At 40.9% G+C, this 19,061-nt stretch overlaps 1 protein-coding gene across 2 annotated transcripts in view; it reads right to left on the bottom strand.

The window, feature by feature from the left end:
- The window catches only part of NBAS (NBAS subunit of NRZ tethering complex), a 335,203-nt gene that overhangs the window by 14,903 nt on the left and 301,239 nt on the right, over positions 1 to 19,061 (bottom strand). For both annotated transcript variants that reach the window (XM_061433269.1, XM_061433270.1), the window contains 2 exons: positions 8,358 to 8,497; positions 4,102 to 4,240 (listed from right to left, as the gene is read on the bottom strand). In XM_061433269.1, the coding sequence (XP_061289253.1) occupies positions 4,102 to 4,240; positions 8,358 to 8,497 (279 nt within the window). The remainder of the gene's footprint in view (positions 1 to 4,101; positions 4,241 to 8,357; positions 8,498 to 19,061) is intronic.

The raw sequence follows: 19,061 nt of genomic DNA, 5'->3' as shown, positions 1-19,061 counted from the left end.
CACCTCTGATGGCCCAGGTTTGCCACTCCTACATGCTGGCTCTACTTCGTCAGATATTTCCTACATTATCTGTCACCCTGTATTACTGTGGTCATTCATCTATCTGCCTCATTTGAGGGCAAGAAAGTTTTTCCTTCTCTGTATTCCAAACTTGCTTGCTATTTGAAAGAAATGTTAGTTGCTCAGTCGTGTTCAATTCTTTGCAACCTCACTGACTGTAGCCCACTGGGCTCCTCTGTCTATGGATTCTCCAGGCAAGACGAGTGGAGTGGGCAGCCAGTCGCTTCTTCAGGGCATCTTCCCAACCCAGGGACCAAACCTGGGTCTCCTGCATTGCAGGCAGATTCTTTACCATCTGAGCCACCAGGGAAGCCTCAAATTATCTGTATAACATCTCTCTCTTAACACTCATATTTGCTTATAAGTTATCAGAAATTGGTAAACAGGTTATTTTTCAGGAACTTGCAATATTCGGAATAAGCATATCACTAAGCTGATCTAAGCTTCAATGGAAAATTTATGGCAATCAACTTTAAATCCTGTTGTGCAGGCATAATGGCTAGTACCCCACAGTCAGATAAGGACACCCAGGAATGGAAGAATTCATTTTATGAGAGCTACTGAGTGTTTTTTTAATCTTAGTGAACAGTTACTGGCTAAATACTTTGTAATTAAGTACTATACTATACTCATCAGGCATTTTCCCCTGTGTTACAAGAGGACAGTTTATTAGGATGTTTACAAAGGGATTTAGAGCGCTACAGGAAAGGTGAAAGGAGCAAAGAGAACCACGGAACCCCTTGCAAGGCACTTTCACAGCTCAAGCTGTCTGGCCATCAGGACACAGAACAACAGCGAGAAGCCTTGAACGAAGAGGAGTAGCTGGGCAGGGCCCCAAGCCCGGCCAGAGTCCTGCAAGCCAGTCCCCACTGTGGACTGGGACTCGGGGGGATGCCCTGGGCCCTGTGGCTGATGGTTGTCAGAGGAGCGAGACTGGTCCACCGAGGTCCTTGCCTCCTGCTGGCCCGGGGGGTGGATCTAGCACCTAAAGGTGTGCCAGGGCCCGCAGCAAGGGCCTGGAACACAAAGTGTGCCGGAATAGGGGTCATTGATTCTAAAAATCAAGCTCTTGACGTCATCAGAAGTGCCTCAACCGTGAGAGTGAACAATCACACTAAGAAGTAGAAGGGGGGTCGTCCAGGCGGCGGACGCCCATGCACCCAGCCAAGGCGTCTGCAACACTACTTCTCTCTGTGCCTCCACATGGACCCTCGGGAGCTGCCACAAATAGCTGTGATGGGGAATTTTAAATCTAAATGCCAAGAGCTTGTTTTATGCCAAATTGCCAATTTCCTGTTCTACAGATCCCCCACTCCTGAGGATGGTTCATGTATTGCCATGAATACAAGCCGGGAAGGAGGATGCCTAACTTTCAAGACTGGGAGACTCATGACCTGTGCAAGACAATGACTTTTATCTTTCTGGTCATATTTGCCATCGGCACAACCACCAGGGCCATAAGTAAACAAGTACCATGAGCAGCAGCAGGCGGTCATGGAAAGTCATAAAGGAAAAAAAAAAAAAACTCTACATATGGGAACTTGGTGGGAGGGATGGGAAACAGGGATGATGGAAAAAGTAAGCCCCTTTAAGTCCTGTCGGAGATAATTAGGCCATAGCGTTTCACACACCCTGCACCAGAGCAGCCAAAGGTACTGGAGTAAAAGAAGAGTCATGGATACTTTTACTGTCACAGTGACATTAAATCTTACGGAAGTCTGAAATGAGACTAAGTGATTTCCAAAGGTGGGAAAATAAACAACACATCTCCATTTTGTCATCAGACTGTTCCTTCCTTTGTAACAATTCTAATTCACATTTCAGCACATTTAGTGATTAATACAAACAGAGGATTTGCAAAGTTCCTTCAATCATGGCATACTTAGGGGGGAAAAAAATCTATATACGTACCCAATTAAAAGACAGAGCAGCACAAGAAAAATGAAAGAAAAAAAAGGCACTGTGGCAAAAGAACTCTTGATAATGATGTTTCATCTCATCAAATTACATCAGAGGAGGGATAATGATGTGCTTCAAAGTGGGGCTCAGTACAGCACTTCACTCCTCACCCCAAAAGAACGATGGGCCTGTGGGAGGCAGGGGACTGCATGCTGAGGATGAAGAGAATAGACAGCCTCGGCTCACACTCCGCCCAGGATGAGACCTTGCAGAGCAGCGGAGTAAGAGCCCCCTCTGACGTCACGGGGTCTGCCCCTTGTTTCAGAGATGGGAAAATGGAGGTCCAGTGATCTGAAGTAATGCTTCCCTAACCTAGATTCAGTAGCACTGACAGCAGGACACTTCTGGCGTCTGGAGTCGACCTAACAGAGTGCGATCTTAGCTCATGTGAAGGCAAAGATGAAAAGCACGTTATTTACTCAGCCTGGTGGGGGTAACCAGCTGTGTTCAGTCCCCACTCTGCAGTCTGCTGAATCCTGCCTTGACGGAAACAGAGACGCTGCAGCCACGGTTCCCACTCTCCAGGTGCTCACAACACAGCAGAGCCGACCACCAGTCAAGAGGGCGTGGACACAAGGAAACCACAGGCTACCGGAGTAAGGGGGGCTGCTTTTTGGTGTTGGTACTTTAATTATTTAAAAGAATAATTTTGTCATTCTGGTGGGTGAAGACATCTTCAAACGGACTCAATATTTTAAATTCAATCAAAAAACACTTAGCCAGTCCTTCATTCAGAAAACAATTCATTAAGTGTGCATTCATAATGAGAACATTTTCCTTGCATGATTACAACGAAGACTCAAAGAATCATATTTACAATTCCATTTTCAAGTTTATCTCCTATGTGGTAAAAACTCAAAAATCAATTAATCAACTTAATGCCATTATCCAGATGCTTAAATTTAATTTGTAGATTGCTCAAATAATATATTGCTGAGGCCAGATCCACGGCAGGGGCTGTAGCTAATATGTGCTTATTTTAGAATGTAAAATATATATTATAATATATATTATAATGTATTATAATATTATAATATATATATTATATATATTATAATGTATTATAATATATATACATCAATTAATCAATTAATCAACTTAATGCCATTATCCAGATGCTTAAATTTAATTTGTAGATTGCTCAAATAATATATTGCTGAGGCCAGATCCTATATATATATATATATATATATATATATATATATTACATTCTAAAATAAGCACATATTAGCTACAGCCCCTGCCGTGGATCTGGCCTCAGCAATATATTATTTGAGCAATCTACAAATTAAATTTAAGCATCTGGATAATGGCATAGGGCTTCCCTGGTGGCTCAGAGGTAAAGAATCTGCCTGCAATACAGGAGACCCGGGTTTGGTCCCTGGGTTGGAAAGATTCCCTGGAGAAGGGCATGGCAATCCACTCTGGTATTCTGGCCTGGAGAATTCCATGAACAGAGGAGCCTGGCAGGCTGCAGTCCATAAGGTCACACAGTCGGACACAACTGGCGTGACTGAGCAGCAGCAGCGCATATGGATACATAACATAAATATCTCTGGGACAGTTGTGTTATGGGACCAAATACAGAACACAGGTCAACATGTGTTTTTACCATGTTTACAGAGAATAAATATTGTGGTTATACAATGTTATTACAACGATGTCAAAAAGTACATGAAAATCAAGAGTGGCTGGTTACCCGCCAAGGAACACTAACGTAACCACTACATTACCAGCTGTCCTGGGTCAGGCAGACATGACACTTGAACTACCGCGACCTCTTGCAACAGAAACTTGAGTTAGACATAAAAGGGCATCCAAAAAAAAAACCCCAGAAAACTGGGTTCTACTGAGGGACTTGTGAAAAGAAAACCGCTTCAGAGCTCCAACAAAGAGAAAAAGACCTCAAAGCATCCTTTCAGCACCGCTCTTCTTCACTTGATCTGTTACAGATTACGCGCTTTACCTACCAATAACTTAGGCGAAACGTTACCCAAGCACAGTCGCTGATACTGCTTCTAATAAAGAGGTGGGGAAGGAAAGGGATGACCCCCAGCAAAGCCACTTGAAGCATCCACTCACCTCGGCAGGCAGCATCTGCTCGGTGTTATACAGAGAGCGGCAGAGTTTCAAAACTTCATTCCCCAGCCCTTCCTTGTTCTCCGTTGTACATCTGGTGAGCATCACTGTAGCCAGTCTCACCCATGGATTATTGGTCACGCTGGTTTGAAGGGAGAAAAATGCAGGCATTCGAAACAATGAGACTTAGGATGATTGTGGTAAGAAATTTAAAAACAGAAAAGAAATCCCACTTGTTCAAGTAAAATGCTTTTGGTAAACTGCAATCATAATCAGGATGATGTATTTCTTCCTGTCTCTCTTGGAGAAAAGACCCCATCAAACAGAGGGAAAAGAGCTTGCTGTAGCGTAGACAAGCGCCCAGAAGCATGGGGGCAGTGGGTAGACGCTGACCGGCACAGGCAGTTCGAAGCCCAGCCATTCGGGCTGACATTCTGGCTCCCTGGCTACTTGGGTGACTCAACGGAGATGACTAAAACACTCTCAGCCTGGTTATATGTTTATGGGGGGGGACACCCAACTTTTCTGGGCCTCAGTTCTTCTCACTGTGAAAAAGCGATTTAATGTTTTTCTTGCGTCACTTAATGAATGGTGCTTGTCATGTGAAGTGTCACTCTCGATAGCAGGCACATCTTATTATTCTTCTTATTTCTGAGATGTAAAAGCACAAAAGTTTGTCTTTTGCTTCCCTTCTCTGGCTACCACTACTCTGAATTCATAAAAAACATCATGATTTATATTTCAAGAAACAACTGAAGGGCACATTCATTCTGGGGTACTGATTTACTTACAACATTGTACAATAATTTTACTATTTATCAAGAGTTTGTTGCCTCATTAAAGCACAGCTATAGCTTCGAAAACAATGAGTACCCAAGGATGGTCCCTCCCTTGAAAGAATTCCATTGCTTGTGCCTGAGAAAAACAGCAAGTGCAACAACGAGGGGACACCACAGAACTAGCCTCTGGCAAAGCCTTCGTGTCTCAGCCCAAACTAACAACCTGTGAGGACAAAGGATGCCGCTTATTTCCAGGTACAAACAAAGCCCGGGAGAGTGTCTGGTTGACAGAGGAGTCGTCTTCAGACACACTCGGGACTAGCCCTCTGCTCTCCTCTTTCAAGTCTGGACCCAGCTCCCCAGGGGTTTTCCCTAACAGGCCGCCTCCGTGCAGCAAAAATGCTGGTTCCTCAACACAACGCATCCAGTGGTTTTGACAACAACTATCAGAATGGAATTTCCACCAGCCAGCTGTGACACTCTGGAGGAACACTATGGATCTTCCTGAATGCAAATCTATTAGGCTTTCCTTGTATGGATCGAGGGTCTACAAGGGACTGAAACTAAAAACCCAAAGTGGGGACTGATAAATCAGCAGTCATGTGGATCAAGCTGTCTTCAGTTGTGAACTTGACTGTGTTGACTGGCGACATTCAGCCGCTGCCACGCAATCCTTCCCTCCCACTCCACTCCCCTGATTTGGTTGCTTTGAAAGTGCTACAGCCTAGAGTCATACGTTGGGTTGTCTAGGGGAAAAAAGTACTCAAAAGTACTTTAAAGCACCCGTTTCAGGTATTCCATCATACATTCTTACTGTATGATGAGCCAGGAAAGAAGCAGAAACGGACTTGATTTATCACTTTGTTATCTCTAGGTAGAGACATAGGTGGTACGAGGATTAGGTGGATCACTAATGCTTGGTTACGATACTCATGACTGGTTCTAATGCTAATGATTTCATAAAGGAGGTTAGCAAACACGGGATAGCAATTTACAAGTTTCACACAGGACTACCAAAGTAAGACTGTATCTTGAAAATGAACCTATTTTTGCTTATAAATGCATTCATTAAATGTTTTAAATGCAGTAAATGTTTTAAGAGAAGCTGAGCTTGCTTCTTGAGGGTGAGTAACTTGAGATGGTCAGTGTTCCAAGTTACAAAAACTGCAGAACCAAAGTTAACTAATCTACCAGAAGTATCATATTTTGAATTTAAAAAATTCTCTCTGGACTAAGAGATTCATTTTGAGTATATGTTGAAATGAAGTAATTCAACCCTAATGATTTTCTGAAAAAGTGAAGCTGTTCTGACAGTCTAAACCAGTGGGGCCCACCTCTGTTTTCCATTACCGTCTCCTAGGAGCTGCTAAGAAGTTTATGCCCAGGTCCTGTGAGTTGGACTCAGCAAGTCAAGCATGGGACTCTGCTTTTAACAAGCACCCTCAGGTCCTGAGGCTGCTCTGCCCAGATAATTGGGGACCGAATGGAAATACTGTTTCAAGGGACTGTCACAAGAAAAGACTAAAGTTTCTTTGACATGAGAATTTGTACTGCAGAGTTTCAAAGAGTGAAGGGAAGAACCTACTCTCAAAATCGGCATGTCAGCCTGCGACCGCGGCCACAGAAGATGGAGATCTAACAGCTGCTGCCTGCCCTTATGAAAACACTTGGTTAAAAATGCAAACCACAACACCCTCTCCTCTGTTTGCTTCATAAATTCCTAATGGTCTCATTCAAGGGGGAGAGGCCTGCCTAGATGTTCCTTAGCAGTCCTAAACTGCTCACGGAATAATTTATTTTCAGGAAAGAATCCTTCTGCGATGTCTGAAGTGGGACGACATGTGCTGGCCTGGGTGTACAGAGTGCTCACTGACACAGGAAGAACGCAAAGACGAGGCCTGCCACAGGCATTTGGATCAGATGCGGAAACTCTCGATTTCTGCCAGCAAGGAGCAGCGGTTCATGACAGGCAGCATATGTGCTCAGAGGAGATCTGGCCACGTCTTCCACAGAAACCCGTGGCTGGTAGCGCAAGGACTATGTGACTACTCCATGTGGCTCCAATGTCAACGTGACACAAGGAGACAGCATGGGCTGAAGCTTCCAGCAGCTGTTGGAACTCAGCCTCCTCCACCTTGGGGCCAGGTGACGCCTGACGTTATTTAACTTCTGAGCTTCCATTTTCTCATTGTAAAATTAGATAACATCACCTTCCTGCAGTAGCTTTGCTGTGTAAAGTGATAATATATGTCAACTGCACATAACACTGTGTGCTGTCAAAAAACGGGAATTAGCGATTTATTCCCCATGGATTTTCAAGTTAGCATTGTAAGCCGTGTTAAAAGAACATCAAAACATTTTTTGGCAAAAATGTGTGTGTGTGTTAGTCACTCAGTCATGTGTGACTCTTTTCAATACCATGGACTGTAGCCTGCCAGGCTACTCTGTCCATAGGATTCTCCAGGCAAGAATACTGGAATGGGTTGCCATTCCCTTCTCCAGGGGATCTTGTCAACCCAGGGATTGAACTGGGGTCTCCCACATTGCAGGCAGATTCTTTACTGTCTGAGCCACCCGGGAACCTTTGTTGATATCCTTAACCAGATGTTATTATCAAGCATTGTCTCTATTTCTAAACAAAATATTTGTGTTTAGGGCTAAGGAGAAATGGAAAGAAACCGTGATATTTCAAGAAAAATAATTCTAATTTCATCTAGAGGCTAACACTGATTTTATATCCTTCTTTCATTGGCTCTCCTGCAGGTACTGATTTTTTACACCTAGAATCTAAACAAAAGAAGTCTACCTTTAATGAACCTGAGCCAGTTGCGGTGAGGTAGATGAACCTAGAGTCTCTTATACAGAGTGAAGTAAGTCATGAAGAGAAAAACAAATATCATATATTAATACATATATATGGAATCTAGAAAAATGGTATTGATGAATCTAGTAGCGTATGAATTTGTGGACACAGCGGGGGAAGGTGAGGGTGGGATGAATTGAGAAAGCAACACTGACTTATATACACTATCATGTGTAAAATTGTTATATGGGAACTTGCTAAATAACACAGGGAGCCCAGCCTGGTTCTCTGTGATAACCCAGAAGGGTGGGATGGTGGAAGGGGACGGAGGCGCAGGTGGGAAGGGATATACATACATACATATATATATATTTATGACTGATTCAAGTTGTTGTACAGTAGAAACCAACATAAAATTGCAATTGGTGGAAACCAATTGAAAAACAAATAAAAAATTTTAAAAAAGAAGTCTGCTGCTACTGCTGCTAAGTCACTTCAGTCGTGTCCGACTCTGTGCGACCCCACAGACGGCAGCCCACCAGGCTCCCCCGTCCCTGGGATTCTCCAGACAAGAACACTGGAGTGGGTTGCCATTTCCTTCTCCAATGCATGAAAGGGAAAAGTGAAAGTGAAGTCGCTCAGTCGTGTCCAAAGTCTACCTGTACGTTAGTACTCACGTGTACTCCCGTTTCATAGGCGGCCAAGCCTGCAGGAGCAAAACCAGGTGCTGGAATTCCACCTCCTGGTGACTGGCCTCCAGCAGCTCCGTGAAGAGCTCACAGCGCTTCTCTTCATCCTCGACGTCAGATACGTCCACCTGGGAAGGGAACACACACCTGAAACCCATGGCGAAGGCTCCTGGATTGCTTTCCAGAAAAACTCAAATTGGATTATTGGATTAAATGCTCTTTCAGAAATTTTTACAAACTGTCAACAACGCCTAACTTTACTCCCCCAAAACCTTCAAAAGCTCTATGTTTTACCCAATTTCAAACATTTATGTTAAACGTTGCTTAGAATGAAGTCATAGGAAGGTTCTCCACATTCTTTACCAAATTAAATTCAAAAAAGTAGGTTTTCGTACAACTGACTTATTTGCGTTCAATGTATCTCATTTAAAAATACACTTCAGTTTCACGTGAAATTACAGCAGTTCATCATACTCAACGTCAGCCAATAAATTATCCTGCCATTGCTTCATACTGTGTAGAATATTTCTGTAATTGAAAATTCAAGATTTTATTAAAGTACATTTGGGGCTTTCCAGGTGGTTCAGTTGTAAAGACTCCGCCTGGCAACATGGGAAGCGCAGGAGACAGGGGTCAATCCCTGGGTTGGGAAGATCCCCTGCAGGAGGGCATGACAATCTACTCCAGTATTCCTGCCTAAAAAATCCCATGGACAGAGAAGCCTTGTGACATGACTGAGCAACTGAGCACACACAAAGCATATATGACAAGGAAATTTTTTGCTATAAATCAAAGTATTGATAAAGTATCTTTTATTCACAGCTCCATTTCTAAAGAAGTCTGTCAATTAAAACTATTTTTTCCTCCCACTGAATAACCTAATAATACTTCTTTTACATTAAGGCAGTAATGTATTCCAACACCTCTGAGAAGAAAATACTTGCTCTTTTAAGCTAGAAAGCAGTTTTAAATATAAAGAAAGCCAAAAGCTGGTTCTACTGTTTCCTAGCCTCTCTTAAAACACATCCTCTGTATTTGGGTATGTTAGACTCAAGATGATACCTTGCAAGGATAATGAGAATGGATGTTACCTATGTATTTGCTAAACTGTCTGTACTAACGCATGTTCCCAAAATATTTGATTTGATGGTCTTCCCAGCTCTGATCCTAAGCAGCTACCTGAAAAAGTTAATACTATGAATTCTAAGTTTTCACAAAAGTTGATATGTACCATGTAATTACTGCTAATTACTATGGAGAGTAACATAGTAACCAGTCAGATCCTTGACACAGTAACCAGTCAGATCCTTCAAAACCCAACTTAAAGCCCCATGTCATTCTTGCATGGAGTTAACAACTAATAACCCCAAAACTTCCTCTAGTTTTTGAAATAATTTTAAAATACAGTCAGTCAGTTGATCCTTATAACAGTCTTGTATAGAGAACAACACAGGTATCTAACCTCGATTTACAGATGAAGAAGCAGGCTTGTCTGTCCTGGTAACATGGCTAGTGAGTGGCAGAGCCAATATATAATTATGCTCAGATAAAGATGTTCTGAAACTAGAGGACTCGGTAAGCTAAAGAAGCTTTGAATTATTTAAATTAGAGGTCTAATTGGGAATTTGGCAACATTTTCTTGCCCATTTATAAAGAAATGTTAAAAAAAAAATCCTCTCAAAGTCAAAGCATCCATTTGTCATTACCTGACCTTGCCACCTGCAACTCCTCTCCAGCCTCGGGGCCTCGAGGGTGCTCTGTGTATTCATCGTGCCTTCTTCCACCTCAGGAACTTTGATCTCCTTCTACTGCCTGGCACATTCTTGCTTCAACACCTGCATGGCTCATTTCTTTTCTTCAAATCTCTCAAATGTCATCTTATCAGGGAATGTACTGCATAACTGTCCCTGATAAACTAGAGTACGCCCACCCCATTTCTCTCCCTCGCTTTAGATTCCTTCTTAGCACTTATAAGTTTGTGACATATAACGTAATTGTTTGAGAAAACAGAAACATTTGTTTGCTGGTTTATCCCCACTACTTAAAATTTTAATGCCTGACAGAGAATAAATGAACAGTAGTGATTAAGTGAAAGGCAAAGAAAGGGGAAAAGGAAAGATATACCCATTTGAATGCAGAGTTCCAAAGAATAACAAGGGGAGATAAGAAAGCCTTCCTCAGCGATCAAAGCAAAGAAACAGAGGAAAATAAAAGAAAGGGAAAGTCTACAGATCTCTTTAAGAAAATCAGAGATACCAAGGGAACATTTCATGCAAAGATGGGCACAATAAAGGACAGAAACGGTATGGACTTAACAGAAGCAGCAGATACTAAGAAGAGGTGGCAAGAATTCAAGGAACAATACAAAAAAGTGACCCAGATAACCATACAGTGTGATCACTCACCTAGAGCCAGACATTTTGGAGTGTGAAATCAAGTGGGCCTTAGCATCACTACGAACAAAGCTAGTGGAGGTGATGGAATTCCAGCTAAGCTATTTAAAATCCTAAAAAAATGATGCTGTTAAAGTGTTGCACTCAATATGCCAGCAAATTTGTAAAACTCAGCAATGGCCAGAGGACTGAAAAAGGTCAGTTTTCATTCCAATCCCAAAGAAAGGCAGTGTAAATGTTCAAACTACCGTACAATTGCACTCATGTCACATGCTAGCAAAGTAATGCTCAAAATTCTCCAAATGAGGCTTCAATGGTATGTGAACCAAGAACTTCCAGATGTTCAAGCTGGATTTAGAAAAGGCAGAAGAACAAGAGATCAAATTGCCAACAACCATTGGATCATAGAGAAAGCAAGAGAATTCCAGAAAAACATCTATTTCTGCTTCACTGACTATGCTAAGGCCTTTGATTGTGTGGATCACAACAAACTGTGGAAAATTCTTCAAGAGTTGGGAATACCAGACCACCTTATCTGGCTCCTGAGAAACCTTTATGCAGATCAAGTAGCAACAGTCAGAACCAGACATGGAACAATGGACTGGATAAAAATTAGGAAAGGACTACATCAAGGTTGTATATTGTCACCCTGCTTATTTAACTTATATGCAGAGTACATCATGTGAAATGCTGGGCTGGATGAAGCCCAAGCTGGAATCAAGATTACCAGGAGAAATATCAATAACCTCAGATATGCAGATGACACCACCCTTATGGTAGAAAGCAAAGAGGAACTAAAGAGCCTCTTGATGAAAGAGAAAGAGGAGAGTAAAAAGCTGGCTTAAAACTCAACAACATTCAAAAAACTAAGATCATGGTATCCTGTCCCATCACTTCATGGCCAATAGATAGGGAAACAATGGAAACAGTGAGAGATTATTTTCTTGGGCTCCAAAATCACTGTAGATGGTGACTGCAGCCGTGAAATTAAAAGATGCTTGCTCCTTCACAGAAAAGCTCTGACCAACCTAGACAGCATATTAAAAGCCAGAGACATTACTTTGCCAACACAGGTGCATCTAGTCAAAGCTAAGGTTTTTCCAGTAGTCATGTATGGATGTGAGAGTTTGACCATAAAGGAGGCTGAGAGATGAAGAATTGATGCTTTTGAACTGTGGTGTTGGATAAGACTCTGAGAATCCCTTAGACTGCAAGGAGATCAAACCAGACAATCCTAAAGGAAATCAACCCTGACTATTCACTGGAAGGACTGATGCTAAAGCTCCAATACTTTGGCCACCTGATGCAAAGAGTTGACTCATTAGAAAAGACCCTGATGCTGGGGATTATTGAAAGCAGGAGGAGAAGGAGTCGACAGAGGATGAGATGGTTGGATGGCATCACTGACTTGATAGACATAAGTTTGAGCAAGCTCAGGGAGATCGTGATGGACAGGGGGGCTGGCATGCTGCAGTCAATGGGGTTGCAAAGAGTCTGACATGACTGAGTGACCAAATGAAGAACAACAACTGATTAAGAGAATGAATGAATGAGCAGACATACAAATAAATGATTATAATTTATAAAATACTGCAACATAGAATGATATTAAATATTCATGGAGTTACCATAAATTTTCGGCTGTTCTTTTTTTTTTTTTTTTTGATTGGAGATAGACATAAGGTGGTTTTTTTTTTTTTTTTTTTTTTTAAATAAAAAGATCCCACCAAAAAGGAAATCACTAAAAAATACCAGAAGTGAAGTGAAGTTGCTCAGTCGTGTCTGACTCTTTGTGACCCCATGGACTGTAGCCTACCAGGCTCCTCAGTCCATGAAATTTTCCAGGCAAGAGTACTGGAGTGGGTTGCCATTGACTTCTCCAGGGGATCTTCCCAACCCAGGGATCGAACCTGGGTCTCCTGCATTGCAGGCAGATGCTGTACCATCTGAGCCACCAGGAAAGATTAAAAATACCAGAGGTGGCATGTTTATTGACATTATGTTTCAACCGATGATGCCTTGTGGTTAGCCGCGTAATTTCTGTAAGGTCCCTTGTTTTGTTTCTAGGGTCTAAAAATCCCCATTGAGAAGTTCTAAGTAGATGTCTGGAGGTCTGCAGCAGGGAAAAGGGTCGGTAAATGCTGCCCTCTTCCTTCTGATTTATTATCTGGGTTTATTTGTAGAGAAGCTTTTGTGCTTAAAAAAAATTTAAAACAATTGAATTATAAATCTCCCAACAGTGCCAATATTCCAGTTCCTAAAATTAAGTGCAGTATAATTAATAATAAGACAGTTCTTTACAATAAATGCAGAGTCATACCAAGAAAATGAAGAGATTAGGAAAAAATGATTCATGTTTTCAATATCATTTAGATTGATTTCTTTTTAGAAATTGTAATAGCTTATAAATATCTGGAGCATGAACTGTATCATAAAGGAAGGAAAGAGAAAAGAAACTATAAATTAGACCTTTCTATGTTTGCTTTTATACTAGTGTGCAAATATTAGTTTCCATTTTTAAAAATGTGTGTGGTAATAAGTTTCTTTGTATAATGCCTTCCTCACATGTACACAGACATTTTAAGGGTAACATAATTTCAATTAGTAAAGACATTTTAAGGGTAAAATAATTTCAATTAGTAACTTGTTTCTTGGAGCATTGAAACCCATGTCTAAAATATAAATGTGAAAAATACAGTAACAAATCATCCATTTTGTGTACACACACTTGCACACTCCCTGATTATCATAAAGGATGCCAAATTGTTATTTAGCTCTAAAAAGCAGTTTTAAATTCGATCACTGTAGCTACAAAAGCTTTACCTTATATGAGAATAATATGGGACTAAAACTGGACTGGAACACATGTTTTCTTAAGATATGATAAATAACATACTTTGTTGGATAATCACTGTTTAGTTGCTACATTGTGTCTGACTCTTAGCAACCCCACGGGACCTCAGCACACCAGGCTTCCTTGTCTTTCACTATCTTCTGGTGTTTGCTCAAACTCACATCCATTGATGCCCTCCAGCCATCACATCCCTCTGTCACCCCCTTCTCCTGCCCTCAGTCTTAACCAGGATAAGGGTCTTTTCTAATGAGTTGGCTCTTTGTATCAGGTGGCCAAAGTATTGGAGCTTCAGCATTAGTCCTTCCAATGAATATTCAGTTTATTTCCTTTAGGACTGACTGGTTTTATCTCCGTACAGTCCAAGGGACTCTCAAGAGCCTTCTTCAGCACTACAGTTCAAAAGCATCAATTCTCTGGTGCTCAGCCTTCTTTATGGTCCAACTCTCACATCCATACATGACTACTGGAAAAAACATAGCTGTTGGCAAATTGATGTCTTTGATTTTTAATACGCTGTCTAGGTTTCTCATAGCTTTCCATCCAAGGAGCAAGTGTCTTTTAATTTCATGGCTGCAGTCACCATCCACAGTGATTTTGGAGCCCAAGAAAATAAAATCTGTGACTGTTTTCATTTTTTCCCCTTCAATTAGCCATGAAGTGATGTGACCAGAATCCATGATCTTACACAAACTGTGGAAAATTCTTAAAGAGATGGGAATACCAGACCACCTGACCTGCCTCCTGAGAAATCTATATGCAGGTCAAGAACCAACAGTTAGAACTAGACATGGAACAACAGACTGGCTCCAAATCGGGAAACGTCAAGGCTGTATATTGTCACCCTGCTTATTTAACTTATATGGACAGTACATCATGAGAAACGCTGGACTGGAAGAAGCACAAGCTGGAATCAAGATTGCCAGGAGAAATATCAATAACCTCAGATATGCAGATGACACCACCCTTATGGCAGAAAGTAAAGAAGAACTAAAAAGCCCCTTGATGAAAGTGAAAGAGGAGAGTGAAAAAGCTGGCTTAAAATTCAACATTCAGAAAACTAAGATCATGGCATCTGGTCCCATCACTTCATGGCCAATAGATGGGAAAACAGTAGAAACAGTGACAGACTTTATCTTTTTGGGCTCCAAAATTACTGCAGTTGGTAACTGCAGCCATGAAATTAAAAGATGCTTGCTCCTTTGAAGAAAAGCTCTGACCAACCTAGACAGCATATTAAAAAAGCAGAGACATTACTTTGCCAATAAAGGTCTGTCTAGTCAAAGCTATGGTTTTTCCAGTAGTCATGTATGGATGGAAGATTTCTAAAGAAAGCTGAGTGCCGAAGAATTGATGCTTCTGAACTGTGGTGTTGGAGAAGACTCTTGAGAGTCCCTTGGACTGCAAGGAGATCAAACCAGACAATCCTAAAGGAAATCAGTCCTGAATATTCATTGGAAGGACTGATGCTGAAGCTGAAACTCCAAGACTTTGACCACCTGATGTGAAAAGCTGACTCATTGGAAAAGGCCCTGATGCTGGGAAAGACTGAGGGAGGGAGGAGAAGGGGACGACAGAGGATGAGATGGTTGGATGGCATCACCGACTCAATGGACATGAGTTTGAGTAAGCTCCAGGAGTTGGTGACGGACAGGGAAGCCTGACATGCTGCAGTCCATGGGGTCGCAAAGAGTCAGACACAACTGAGTGACTGAACTGAAGTGACCGGATGCCCATGATCTTCATTTTTTGAATCTTGGGTTTATGCCAGCTTTTTCACTCTCCTTTTTCCACCCTCATCAGAAGGGTCTTTAGTTCCTCTTCGCTTTTGGCCATTAGAGTGGTATCATCTGCACGTCTGGGGTTGTTGATATTTCTTCCAGCAATCTTTATTCCAGCTTGTGATTCAACCAGCCCGGCATACTTTGATATATACATTAATCTAGGATTTGTATCCACATATTAAACTACCTAAGTTTATCAAAACTTACCAAAATAATATGTTTATCTTGTTCATAATGCCCTAATAAGGCTTTAAAAATAAATTCTTATAACTAAAATGCAAAATAAATTTTTGTATAAAGAAATATAAAAGAGAAATGTGCAAGAAACTTCCAGCCTGGACAAAATGGCTTTGACCCATTTTTCCCTAATCCTCGCTGCTAAGCACAACTAATAACCATGAAAATACTTAAAGAGACACCAAAAGAGAACTCATATACATGATAAAAAGAAAGCAAACTAGTTTGGAACCCCAGGACTGGAGGAAGACACAACAGAAGCAAGCCACTCAGACCCAATGTTTCCTGAGTCCTGACCTAGAAGTGGAAGACATCCCGGGGAAGGTCATTTCTCATCAGAATTCCAGAAGAAAGGGAGAAAGTACAGCTGAAAGAGTATTTTAAGAAATATAAAAATCAGGAGAGGAAGTACTGCTCCAAGACAACAAAAGTTAAAGCAAACACATCTCAGAGGCTTGCAGTGGCTATGAGAGCACATAATTTATATCAGTATCATGGGGATTAAAACTCCCTAAAAACAAGGCTCCTGGCTGAGTATGAATGTGGACCTATGAAATAATCAGATTTTCTCTTTTCTGGGAAGTACTTCAGTCTGTATTGAAATATATATTCCTAGTATCTAAATATATTCCATAAAAGTCTAAGTACAGAGAACTGACTTCAGTGACCAAATAGCTGCAATATGATATGACTATAGAACCTATGTTAATAGCGAGGAAAAACTGTAGGTGGGTATCAAATGCTCCATAAGAACTTCGTAACAGACTTCATAACATACTATATAAGGAGACTCTAAAACAAACAATAAAGGGAAATTCAACTAAATGACCAGCTTTAAAATAGTGCTGGAAAAGTCAAAGTAACACAGAAAAATGTTTATTTTGGAGGCATTCCTGGACCTTTCTGAGGCTTAAGGTCCTCTTCCATAAAATGGAGATACGTATGTCTATGACGGTTGTGAATATTAAATAAAAGGTATGGATAAGATAGCCAGCAAGAGGCTGGCACATGGTGGGCACACAATAGACGGCAGGCATTATTCATATTATCACCTCCATAATATGCTGTATATAAAAAGGCAGAAGTGTGTGCTATGATTTCTTCTAACAAGAATTACGCCTACAGATTAGGCAGGACAGAAAAAGTACATGAAGAAATACGGCTATTTTAGGATAATGGAATCTTGGGTTAACTTTTATCTCTTTTTAAAATTTTGCTTATTTGTGCAATAGTTAATGTATTTGGAATGACTCTTAAGTGTGCTTTGCATAGAAAAGTAAAAATAAAATTGAGAGAATTGCTATTTTTTTCCTACACTTAGTTTCATCCTGTCCTTTTTTCTCCAGTGAAAACCAAAGTGATATATATTTCTTTTAACACTTCTGTCCCTTCCCTTTTGGGCAGGGGGTGAAAATGTCCCCAATTTTACAGGCATTGTAGAGCTGGTAACAACTCCACACTGACACCACTAACCAAACATCACAGGATTTTAAAGGGTAAAATTCAAGTGTGACTCAAACATAAGAATACCTCTTTCCCTATTGTCTCTGAAAGTGATGTTTTTCTCTTCATTGAATTGGGTGACTTGAGCCCTTGCGGTAAGTCATTTGTCAAGTAGCTGCAGCTCCTTATCAGACATGGAGTCACTGTCCTTGAAAAAGTGGACTGAGCCACGAATTCTCAGATGAGAACAGCTTTAACTTTAAATTTCTCTGTGGCTGCTTGAAGATGAACGTGACTATCTTAAACTGAGACACCTTTCCTGAAATCTGCACCCTCCTATAGGCAACGGTAGCAGCTTAATCTTCAGATATTTGTGAATACGAAATAGGTATTAATGCTTATGAAAGTACTTTATCAACAGAAAAAATCAGCAACATGTAGAGGATTATTATTGATAGTAGGCTTATTCATCACTGTATACTATCTTCCATGTGAGTTTATGAGCTACTAGACTGGTTCTAAAAGGCTCATATGATGACATCCAAGGCTCTGTGCAAGTCCTCTCAGGAACACAGAAAAGTCAGACTGAACTGGGTGTGTACACAGGGCTTCAAAACACAAAACAAATAAACAAAAAAAATCCCTACTTCAACAGATATGTAGAAATATGAAAAGGTGACAGAAATGACTTCTAGAAGACTAGATTCCTGTCTGTTACACCTACTACTTTTTTTTAAGTTTATTCCATTTCTTTTTTCATCAATATTGAAGTATAGTTGACTTACAATGCTATGTTAGTTTCAAGTGTACCGCAAAGTGATTCAGTTATACATGTACATGTACCTATTCTTCTTCAGATTCTGTTCCCACATAGGTTCTTACAGAATACTGAGCAGAGTTCCCTGTGCTATATATATGACGGGTCCTTGTTGGTTACCTACTTTATATACAGTAGTGTGTATATGTTAATCCCAAATTAGGAGTTTGGGATTAACAACTACTCCTTTTGTAAGATTCCAGGTGGCCAACACTACCTGTTGTATCCATTGGATCAAATGTGCATCTCTACGGAAGGGAAGTCAAATATTCAGAAGACCAAAAGGTCACAGGCTGTTGAACGAGCTGTTGAAACTAGTTATAAACTGTCAGACTACCCCACACTAATCTAAGCAGTACTTAGACCAGTGTCTGGTACACAGTAAGTACTCAATGAAGAAAGAAAGAAAGTGAAGTCGCTCAGTCATGTCTGACTCTTTGCGACCCCATGGACTGCAGCCTACCAGGCTCCTCTGTCCATGGGATTCTTCAGGCAAGAATACTGCAGTGGGTAGCTGTTCACTCTACCAGGGGATCTTCCCAACCCAGGTTTCCTGCACTATGGGCAGATTCTTTACCATCTGAGCTACCAGGGAAGCTGATTAATTACTGTAATTGATATTTATTATTAGATAAAAGAATATAAACCACATTAATCATGATTATGCCTATTTCTGAGTATTGAAGTTTTATTAATAGAAAATATGAAATTGTGGAAGTAAGACTAAAGTTGAAATACTGAAAGTAGGATAGCTATCTTCTAGTCAATTCTCTCATTTCTATGGCAGAGAACTGTAGAATAGATGCAGCTATAGAGAGAATTTCGTAACTACTATATCTTGCACTGTTTGTAATAAAGGCAAAATGTGTTGCTGAGACAGCCTGAGGGTTCAAACAATGTTACCAAACCCACATGGAGGGAAGAGTGTCTACCACAGGAAGGCTGTCCTGATCAGCAATAAACAAGTGAGACCCTGATTTACTTCCTACCTTTGCCTCTGCTCTTGGGCACACACATTTAGCCTCTGCTTCTCTCCGAAGGTGTATTAGGGAAATGAGTGTCTTTTTGTGAACTGCTCAAGAATAAAGGGTCCTCAATCGCCATTAAAAAGTCCCTGCTAGTGTGTGGCAAACACATCCTTAGGATGGAGAGGGAACCCAATGACAG

The sequence above is a fragment of the Bos javanicus genome, chromosome 11, assembly GCF_032452875.1.
Source record: "Bos javanicus breed banteng chromosome 11, ARS-OSU_banteng_1.0, whole genome shotgun sequence".
NCBI classification, from domain to species: Eukaryota; Metazoa; Chordata; class Mammalia; order Artiodactyla; family Bovidae; genus Bos; species Bos javanicus.
This window is presented reverse-complemented; position numbering and strand designations above follow the sequence as displayed.